Source organism: Primulina huaijiensis, chromosome 1 (assembly GCF_012295235.1).
Source record: "Primulina huaijiensis isolate GDHJ02 chromosome 1, ASM1229523v2, whole genome shotgun sequence".
NCBI classification, from domain to species: domain Eukaryota; kingdom Viridiplantae; phylum Streptophyta; class Magnoliopsida; order Lamiales; family Gesneriaceae; genus Primulina; species Primulina huaijiensis.
Window position 1 is genome coordinate 24,284,588 of NC_133306.1, and position 10,550 is coordinate 24,295,137.

The 10,550-nt window shown below is 35.7% G+C and overlaps 2 protein-coding genes across 2 annotated transcripts; one reads left to right on the plus strand and one right to left on the minus strand.

Annotated features, from left to right (window-relative positions):
* Nucleotides 1–681: 681 nt before the first annotated feature.
* LOC140987114 (TOM1-like protein 6) lies at nt 682–5,422 on the plus strand. The gene is made up of 9 exons (XM_073455521.1): nt 682–1,001; nt 1,545–1,623; nt 1,803–1,901; nt 2,489–2,602; nt 2,798–2,958; nt 3,073–3,154; nt 3,236–3,321; nt 3,456–3,734; nt 4,322–5,422. Exons 1-9 carry the CDS (start codon nt 865–867, stop codon nt 5,118–5,120), a joined length of 1,836 nt encoding a protein of 611 aa, XP_073311622.1. The 5' UTR covers nt 682–864; the 3' UTR covers nt 5,121–5,422.
* A 702-nt stretch (nt 5,423–6,124) lies between these two features.
* On the minus strand, nt 6,125–9,364 carry LOC140987121 (alanine--glyoxylate aminotransferase 2 homolog 3, mitochondrial-like). Its single transcript, XM_073455531.1, has 9 exons — nt 9,022–9,364; nt 7,929–8,159; nt 7,591–7,761; nt 7,328–7,471; nt 7,075–7,254; nt 6,760–6,985; nt 6,559–6,672; nt 6,391–6,477; nt 6,125–6,307 (listed from the first exon to the last, which is right to left on the minus strand). Exons 1-9 carry the CDS (start codon nt 9,256–9,258, stop codon nt 6,264–6,266), a joined length of 1,434 nt encoding a protein of 477 aa, XP_073311632.1. The 5' UTR covers nt 9,259–9,364; the 3' UTR covers nt 6,125–6,263.
* Nucleotides 9,365–10,550: the final 1,186 nt, after the last annotated feature.

Genomic DNA, 10,550 nt, shown 5'->3' on the forward strand with positions numbered 1-10,550 from the left:
TGTCCAATCAATATATAAAATCATTAACACTAGTTGCACGAACCAAGATTATGACATGTATCATTTTTTGACATATGTCTTTATTCTGTTCGGACATAAAATTCTAAAACGTAACAAAATTATTACATGTTTTAAAAAAATACGTCATGATCTTGGTCCTACCTACACGACAATTTCAATGTGAGAAAAATATCAAAGTTCACTTCTTCTTTTTGGTATGATGGTGAAGCTTGTTATGAAGTTATCTCTGTTTAGCGCAAAAGATATCGACATATTTGTTTTCCATTTTCTAGTTTTTTATTTTTTAATGTTGTTGTCAAATAATTTACAAAACATTGTAATGAGGTGACAAAATGGAACGGTTAGAATTTTAGCCTTATCCAAATTTAGTACTACTTTCCCCCTTTACCGTTCCATNGTATGTATAATCATATTAAATTAATATTTTTTCATTAAATATATAAATGGGACAATTGACAGAAAAATGAAATTTAAATCTCACATGAAATGTGTAACATTGGTAAAGAAAAGAAAAATGGACCACTGATATTGGCTATGATCAATCAAGAAAAAAGAACTGTATTTCTGAAGAACTCATTAATTTTGTGGTCCTGTATAAAATACTTGCCCGAAAGAAATAATAATTATAGTAAAAGCAAAAATCTTTTTAAAATTTTTAATACACGAACAGCATAAAGAAGAAAAAAGGATGAAACTTTCGTGTGTTTTCTTGGAACAAGTGTTTAAAAAAAAAAAAAAGCTTTCAAGAAGTAACGAACCGCAATAGTCAAACCCACAAAAATTCCTGGCTTTCCTGATTATTCTTCACGGGATTAAAGGGGCCGTTCAGGTGTAGGAGAAAAGATGATGTCATCCATGGCTTCAATCGCGTCATCTTCTTCAGCTACTGTTAGGGTTGAGAAAGCGACGAGCGAGTTCTTGATCGGACCTGATTGGACTATGAATATTGATATTTGTGATACCATCAATTCGAATCAGATGTATGTTTGTGTGTGTGTATATATGCATGTGTATATATATGTTGTTATTTTTTTTTACCTTTGCTTGTTTTCATGCAAAGTTGACTTCTTTTTGTATAATTTTTGTTGGGTTTTTTTCTCCTGATTTTGTTGAAATCGGTGGAGTTTTACGGGTTTCGTTTGGATTTTGTGAATAAGTAGATTGGTTTTTTGCTGCTTCTTTTGATTGTTGATTTTTTTGGTTCTATTGTCTTATTTGCGAGCGGTAAATGGATAAGGGTTGGTGTTTTTCTCTTCTTTTTAATGTTGATTTTGGAATCTCAAATTGGGGATGTCAATCAAGCTTCTTGATAGTTTGAAGGATAAGATTATCAAAATTCAAACTTTTCTATGTTGTCATTATGAAATAGGAAAAGGGGTGTGGTGTTGATGGTTATTTTAGTTTGGGTGTTTGTAATATCTAGTTGAAGTTCTATCTGTTTGTCCTTGTCTCTGTTTTTTCTTGATTGAAATTAACAGAGTAGTAACATTTTTCAAGGCTGATGATGTGTTTCACTTGGTTAGGCTGGCAAAAGATGTTGTGAAAGCTGTGAAGAAACGGTTGCAGCACAAGAATCCTAAAGTTCAGTTACTTGCTTTAACGGTACATATGAGCTAAAGTAATTTTGTTGGACGAATCTTGTAGATCACCAAACTTAATTTGTAACTAGAGCAGGATAATTTTTTTTCGAAAAAGTTGATTCATAAGGAAGTTGTCTATCAACACCAGCTAACTCTATGTTTTTAATTCCCATTTTAATTGATAACTATATCTTTTTGTAGCTTCTGGAGACGATGGTCAAGAACTGTGGTGATTACGTTCATATGCAAATCGCAGAAAGAAATATACTGCAGGAGATGGTCAAGATTGTTAAGAAAAAGGCAAGCTTTCTTTTCTTTAAGTTTGGGGATATTGACAGCACTTTATTTCTTTTTTCCTAACTTAAGTTCATAATTATTTTTTACCTGATTAAGCGGTGAATGTTCCAGTGATGTTGCTATTGAATGATGTCCTATCCGATTCTATGCGGGTCGTTCTTTGTTATATTTTAATTAGTTTCAGCTTCTATTGAATTGGAACACAGAAAGTTAACAAATGTAAAAGCTAGTTACCAACTAGTGTATGCTGCCGGTGAGACGGTCATCATTAGTTTCTAAAACCTCATGAAACTTATGGAGTCTTAAGACGGGCGGTTGTGACCCAGCACCACATAAAAAAAATCAGTTTGTGTTGATTGTTGGATGAGTTTGTGTGTAGTAATTTCAATCTGCGTTGTATATTTGGTTGCCATTTTTAGTGAGTTACCAATTCATCACTCATCTTTTATCTTCATTTGCTTAGAACTGTTTATTCGTTTTCCTCCCTCTTGAGTTATTTTACACAAATTTTATAGCCCTACATTAAATTACCTGCTCGGTTTCGTAATAGAGTCTACTCTAATAGGTTGTTTCTTGGATGATTTCTCCAGACAGATATGCATGTGAGGGATAAAATTTTAACACTAATAGGCTCTTGGTACGAAGCATTTGGTGGATCTGGAGGAAGATATCCTCAATATTACATAGCTTACGAGGACTTGAGGGTAAATCTTCTTCTTTGGATTTCCTCGTGCTTGTCTATATTGATGTAACCTCTATGTGTTTATTTCATCATTCTGCTGAATCAAACTAGATGTAGTTTTCTTCTTCGCTATTAGTTGCCTTTTGAGGTAATAATAACTTTTACTGGGCTCGTTGGATTGATTTTTAAGTGACTGCTGGATGTTATGATGTGGCAGCGTGCTGGTGTAGAATTTCCTAGTCGGCCACCAGATGCAGCTCCAATTTTTACTCCACCAGCCACACACCTAACATCAAGACTTCCTCAACCAGGTTATGGGATGCCAAGTAGTTCTTCAACACGACTAGATGAAGCAATGTCAGCTGAAGAAAATTTGAGGTTTTGACCCTACACTGTTTGTAGCATGGTTTTTTTACCCAATTATTCTGACTCTTATCTCAACATCTTCAGCTTAATTCTAATATATCCACGCTCCAATTTTCATTTATGTAGCTCATCTAGCATAAATTCCATGCGAGAAGTTTTGGCTCTCTTGATTGACATGCTGCAAGCTATTGATCCAAGTGATCGCACGGTATATAGAAATGTCAATTTTACCTCTCGATCATAAGATCTTGTCTCAAACTTAAAAAATAATGTTCATTTTTCCTTGTAGTCTGTTAAAGATGAAGTGATAGTTGACCTTGTCGAGCAATGTCGTGCCAATCAAAAGAAGTTGATGCAGATGTTATCAACAACAGGGTCTGTCATTCATATATTTATTTTGTTTTTATTCATCTTTCTTGTTTTCTGTTGTCATCTTTGAGTTTTTCCCCTCTAAATTTTATGCACTATAAATTTTTTTGTCCTGTAATCTGAATTTGTCACCATGACAGGGATGAAGAACTTCTTGGTCAGGGTCTTGAATTGAATGATAGTCTGCAGAGTTCACTCGCAAAGCATGATGCAATAGCCTCCGGTTCCCCACTACCTGTTCAAGTGACAAATGTGCAGCCCGGGGCAGCAGAAAAACGTAACTCCAGTCTCCAACCTGCTGAAGTTGAGGTAGTCAAGGATACAGCAAATACTGCCCCTTCTGTACCAGTTGTTCCTGTTCATAAAGAGACTGAGGAAGAGGAGGAAGAGGAAGACGAGTTTGCTTTGCTAGCTCGAAGGTATAACTTTATTCATAATTCCCCTCACACATTCTATCAAGTGGAAAAATCTAGCAGCTCACCTGTATATCACCATCATTTTGAAACTGGAATATAAATGTACAACCATTTTTTTGGTAATTTTGAATTGACCGGAGTTGGTGTATTATGCGAGTTGAGCTCGATTGAAACTAGTTCTTTTTTTCCTTTTCTTTTTAACTCAGCAGGCTCAAATTTTTTCTAGCTCGAGCTTAACTTTATCTATTCATGAGCTTGCACGACTTTTTAATTAATCATTGAATATTTTTTTTGTATTTTAATAATAAAAGCAACCGCAGTTGACTTTCACTCAAAGAAAACTATTTACTCCGCTAGTTTATAAAAGAGACCTAAGGTTGTTGTTTAAGAAACCATCCACCTCAAGGTGCGAAATCAACACTAAACTATCATGTAGATGAAAAGTTTGGTGGATGCTGTCGCAGTTTCGAACTCTTGGTTTATTTTTCAAGTTTCGTTGCATTCAAATATGCGCTCATGAAAATTAATCTGTAATTATGATTTATCTGCATTCATTAATTGGTAGTGAAGTATGTTTGGCATGCATGCAGACATTCAAAAACTCCCGTTACTGCTTCAAATAGCACGTCTGAGGTGAAAGTTGAAGATTTGACTCTTGTAAAGACGATGCAAGAGGCAGCATCTCCAGAATCCCCCTTAAGCTCTTCCATAAGTAATGCTCTAGTTCCTACCACCACAACTGCTCCAGTACGAACCAAAGATCAAGATATTATAGACCTTCTGAGCATCACGTTATCAACTGAGCAACCTTCTCAGACTCCGACTTCTCCAGTGCATGGCACAACTCAGGGGCATATTCCGTCAGTTAGTCCAGGTGTTACATTTTCTTCCGAGGCTTATCCCGGTCACCCTGGTGTGGCCTTCAACAATTATGTAGCCCCATGGGCTCAGCCCCGAGCCCAACATGACACTCGTCCTCAAACTGAGCAGCAGCCCCTTCAACAACCACAATCTTCTCTTACGACACCTCAATATACCCAGTATGCCCCGACTGTGTATCCTCCTCCACCATGGGCCTCTACTCCTGGCTACTTCAGCAATCCAAATCCTGGGCCTAGACTACCTAACACATACGAAACTCCAAGACCCACGCCATCATCCATGCCTAGGCCTTTGCGACAAGAATCAGGTAATGGAAATACGATTGGCAACTCCAGTCCGAGGTCTGTGGCTCCCAATGCAGGACAAAAACCATTTATTCCATCATACAGGTTGTTTGAAGATCTTAATGTATTTGGCAGTACGGATGGAGGATTTAAAGGAACAAGTCATTCATCACCAAGCTTATCAGGATCAAACAACCATAGCATGGTTGGTGGAAGGAAGTGATTTGGGGATTCTAGTTGCATCATATCATTTTGGTGTAAATGTTTTTTAGTGTGGAGTATGAGTGGTGTAGATATTTGATCTGATTTGATTTGATCTGATCTAGAGTCATTGCACTATAGTTGGAGCCAGCATTGAAAGACAGGAGCTACTTGATGAAATAGATTAGCACTTAGGATGGTTGGTAGGTGCTATCATTTGGTAGTTTCTGGTTTCATTTCTTGAAATTTTAAGGACAGGTTTTTTCATTTGTTTTTATGTCTTGGAAACTATACTTTGGACAAATAATATCATTTGTTATCTCTCGTCGCCAGTTTTTGTATTTTGTCATGAAATAATTATTTATTAAAACCTACCGCTAAGTGGTAATCAATTCATATGCACCATTTGACCAAATGTTCAAAAAAACTGATAATAAAACCGATGACATACCAGATGATCGTTCCCTTTGAAACCGAGATTATGCTGGTTGTATTCGAGTAACAGTTTTTATATTGCTAATATTGTGAATAAGATTGACGATTAACAATTATATGACATATCTTTTGCATGTAAGTAACTATATATTATAATTAATTTTAATGATATCATTAGAAGAAATACTGAAAAGATGTTGTGGAAATCATATAGTTCCGACATATTATTGGAAATAGAATTAAGAGGTTAGATTAAATAAAGTGGTTTATGTCTATTTAGAGGATCTTTTTTTTGTATAAATAGACGAAAAAAAAAGACAAGTGAATATATTGGTTTGAATTTGAAGTTTTTGAATAAATACATGTATTTATCGTTTTTATTGTTTATGGCTCGGACATGTTGTATGTTGTGTAACTTTAGCAGTCACAATTTAATTAACGTATTTGTCATTCTATGATTTCAAAAGAATATGTGATCCACATGCTTCACACGTATTACTTACTAAAAAATTACTGTTGTTTGTGAACTCGTTTCTGTGTTATAAAATGCTGACTGTAATTATAAAAACGGATAAACGTGAAAAGTGAAAATAAAGGAAGAGATTAAAAGTCATTCATTAGGGACTAAAGTACAGAGGATATTTGATCAATAGTGATTCATATCTGAACAACTGATGACAAAGTCACCATTGAAGAAGCAAAAGATCCAGCTGAACTTGATGGCATGTTCTCACAATTTGGTCATTGCAAGGTCCATTACATCCACAACAAAGTCTGTATCATGAACAAACAACAACTAAATTAGTAAAGTAAAAACAAACAGCGTGCAAGTATTAGATAGAATTATTGCCATTTACCAGCATCATCCCCACTGAAGCAGAGTGGAGGTGTAATTCTGAAAACATTTCCATGGAAGCCTCCTTTGCCGATAAGTACTCCCATATCTTGACACTCAAATTTTATGTTACTACGGTTGGCATTTGTTGATGTTTCATTGTCTTAGAAAGGGACAAAAAACAAGGTACCTTTCATTTGGTCCATCACTTGAAGAATTTCGATGTTCGCAGGGGTTTTCAGTTGGCGATCCGTGACCAGTTCAACCCCAAGCATTAATCCTCTTCCTCTGACATCACCAATAACTATGCATCCAGGTATAAAATGTAAAAGGGAATATATTAGGAGTTGTGAAAATTTGAATCTATACGAGAAAAAGGAGGCAACTTTACTTCCATGTTTGGCTTTGAGAGAATTGAGGCGATCTTTTAGGTAAGAACCAACAACATGGGCGTTTTCTTGAAGGTTTTCTCTGTCTATGACTCTAAGAACAGCGAGTCCAGCTGCTGTACAGACGGGGTTTCCTCCGAAAGTGTTGAAGTAACTTCTTCGGGTCAAGACTTCAGCAACCTTAGGAGTAGTCACTACAGCTCCGAGGGGAACTCCGTTGCCTATCCCCTATAATCCAATAAGCAAGCAATATACATATTCTTTAGATGCGGCTTAAGGGATGTTCACTCGACAGAATTGAAGATATTCAAATCAACCTTAGCCATTGTAACTATATCAGGCACAACATCATGGGACTCAAATCCCCAGAAATGGCTTCCAGTGCGAGCAAATCCTGACTGAATCTCGTCTGCAATACAAATTCCCCCTGCCTTTCTTATGCTGTGGTATACAGCAGGCAAATAACCTGGAGCTAATTCAACAATCCCACCTACACCCTGTTGTACGGAAAAAAATAAAGTAAAAGAACGATATATTTTCCCTATTAATAATGTTTAGGAGAGTAGCCACCTGTATTGCTTCAGATATAAAACCAGCTACATGACCAGAAGTTCCAAACTGGATTAAATCTTGAACATCTTTTGCGTATTTTTCACCATCCGCACCAAATAAACCTCTGTAAGGGTCTGGATTCACGGCATGGTGAACTCCACTCTGTTGATTGAAACATACTATCAATAAATCTTTTTGAAATACAGTTAAAATTTTACATGCTTCATCTGACTTATTCCAAAACAAGTTCCAATAATCAATATGATACAACTGGCTTGTACCTGGACAACATTGAATTTCCAATTACATTGTGCAGTTGCTCCCATGGTCCCCGCCGCGTTTCCATGGTACGCGTTTCTGAGGGATATGATATCATGGCAACCAGTGTATAATCGAGCCATCATCATCGCTAGTTCATTCGCCTCCGTCCCAGAGTTAGTAAAGAAAACAACCTACACCATCAATCCCAGTACATTAAGAACATACCTTCTTCACATATCACAGTTTTCTGATTATGATTTTTTGGTCTTAAGCCGTGACAGAAGATAGAGGTGGCTAATGGAACACAAGCCACCAGATGCATCGGCTGCTCTACCAAAAGACAAAGTATGATACATACCTTGAGATCTCCAGGGAGCTTGGAAGCCAGTGCTTCGGCAAAATCGGCAATTGCATGATTTAGATACAGAATAGTTGAGTGTTGCAAACTTTTGGTTTGATCGATAACAGCTTTAACCACATCAGGGTGACAATGGCCACAACACACTGTCGCAATACCACCGAAAGCATCGACATATCTACGGCCATTCTCATCAAATAAGTATTGCATCTTGCCGTGCACTATGTTGACCTGTGTAAAGCAATTCACCCCTCAACACTTTGGCGCTCATCTCAACAGTGACATATCAATTAAATCATTATCACCCATGATCCCATTCATTTAATTATCAAAACACACCTTGTAAATCTCATTCAACACAATCTATATCTATATACTAAGCAACAACACCTCATAATAACAGATATCTATTGGTATGTCATTCTGTAAAACTAAGTAATCATCCTTATCACTTCTACTAACATCACAAGCAAAAGAAGAAATCCATACATGTGGCTAAGATCTTATCCAAGTGGTCTCCTGTGAGCAATCTTCCCTCTTTCAAACTAGAAAAATTTACAATTTTATACATATGTAGTTTATAAAATCGAACATTTATCAATAATCAAAACATCATCCTTGTACAAATTGTGCACCTATAGCTGGTAGCTAGAGCTTACAATCTTTTTATATACTAACTTAACCAAGAATATTAGTCTTTTGTCACTTTATTTTATCAAACTCCATAAACTTCAAGGAAAAGTTGCATGTTGCTTTCACAAAGTATTGCATATAACATAAACATGACTAGAATGTACAAAGATTTAAAACAATTATGGGCCAAATAAATATTACGCTGGATTAATTTTCAATAAAATAATTGAGTACGAGTTAAATTTTATCTTGTTAAGAGTTAACGTCAACCGGCACTCGACTTTGATGATTATAGGAGAGGTTAAATCTAGATCACAAATGAAACAAACAAAAAAAATATCATTTCTTAACAATTTTCAAAAATGGCATGGTCTTCCAATTAAAATGCATGGATGATTTTATCCAGCAATGATTTTTTTTTTCTTTTTACGATTTTAAACATGCATGTAAAACAACTCACGGGTTTTTTGTACAAGTGAAACATCGAAGGGCTAAGAAATTCTCTCCGCTTCTTCAAAATCTCGTCGGCGGCGGGGCCGGTGTATCTTGGCGGAGTGTATTCGTAGGGTGGCATCTTAGGAGTTATGTTCGCGTCGTTCGCCACAACACATGCATCGGCAGATTGAGTCAGCCAACGTCGGCAGGTTTTGAACTGTCTCGGTTCCCATAATGTCCTCCTCATCGCAAGACTCCTCATATTCCTTATACGCAGTACCTCGTGTGTGTGTGTAATAAAATTGTTTAATGATCGGCGAAGATGGAAGAACGCATCAGCAAAGAGAAACTGGAACACGTACAGTTTTAACTTTATACATGGGCTATATATATAGAGGTAAATATTACAATTTCGGCTCTCGTATAAATTTTTTTTTTTATGGTGAAATTAGTAACAATAAATAAATACATTTTCATATTTCCTACCCTTTGGTCTTCGGATGAGGCTTTGGTCGTTTCACATTTTAAATCAATTTTTGAAAATGGTATTTCAAGTTTTATATGTAGTGAACCGAGTATTAATTTATATGTGGAGATTATTATTATTATTATCATCATTATTATTACACTGAGTTTGTATGCGAATAAATTTTTAGTGATTAAATTGACGTATAGAAAATCGACACGAAGAGAGAGATGCGAGAGAACACATTAGTAAGCATGGTTGAAAAAATAATAATGAAAACGTTGAAACATCTATGCACATTTTTACTAATTTTTATATTATAAAATATTTTATAATATTTTCATTATTAATTAACATATTTTAAAAAAACCACCTAGGAACCATCTACGCAGCCGCATAGGCACCTAGACACTAAGTCAAAAGTTATAGTTATTAACCAAAGCGCAACTTTATTTCTTTATATTTCTTGCAGCACAGAGTGCACCTACTTGGGTGCTAATGGGTCAGGCTGTTAGGCCCACGAGTTCGGAGAGGTGCGCGTCTAACTGTTAGTGTTGTCTCATATCTCTTAGAGATCAGTCTTACCTTTTCTCTACCGTCGGTCCTGTCCCTAGCAGAGACAGTATTACTCGTTAAGATCTGATGTCACTGTTTTACAGCCCACTTAGCCGGAGGTCACCCATCTTAGTACTACTCTCACTTAAGCACGCTTAATCTAACAGACTTCAATCCCATCATTGTTTTCTTTACACTAATTATTATTACTTTACATTAATTATGATTAAGTAATTATATTTAGGATTTAAATCCTATCGTTGTTATAGACCATTTGAAATTATATGATTTTAAATAGATAATTTTGATTTGTAAAATCATTAATTAGTGATTAGTATAATAATAATAAAATTACGTACTAATAAAAAGTAGTAGACTCGTAAATATAGATGGTTATCATTTCCATCTTCGCTTCTACATTCTACTTATTTTGATAATTTCGAATGTCTAGATTAAAATAGTTATTTTTATAGAGCAAATTAATAGTGCTGAGGTGACTCTAGTCATGAAATTAATCATAATTCCTTCGAAAT

Bases quoted from the DNA above. Each gene is read 5' to 3' on its own strand.
- LOC140987121 (XM_073455531.1), bottom strand. From the start codon at position 9,258: ATGAGGAGTCTTGCGATGAGGAGGACATTATGGGAACCGAGACAGTTC. The intron at 8,160-9,021 runs GTGAGTTGTTTT...TGCTTTACACAG, and splicing joins TTCACTTGTACAAAAAACCC to GTCAACATAGTGCACGGCAA. The intron at 6,673-6,759 runs GTAAAGTTGCCT...CTGGATGCATAG, and splicing joins TCTCAAAGCCAAACATGGAA to TTATTGGTGATGTCAGAGGA.
- LOC140987114 (XM_073455521.1), top strand. From the start codon at position 865: ATGATGTCATCCATGGCTTCAATCGCGTCATCTTCTTCAGCTACTGTT. The intron at 1,002-1,544 runs GTATGTTTGTGT...TCACTTGGTTAG, and splicing joins ACCATCAATTCGAATCAGAT to GCTGGCAAAAGATGTTGTGA. The intron at 1,902-2,488 runs GCAAGCTTTCTT...TGATTTCTCCAG, and splicing joins TCAAGATTGTTAAGAAAAAG to ACAGATATGCATGTGAGGGA.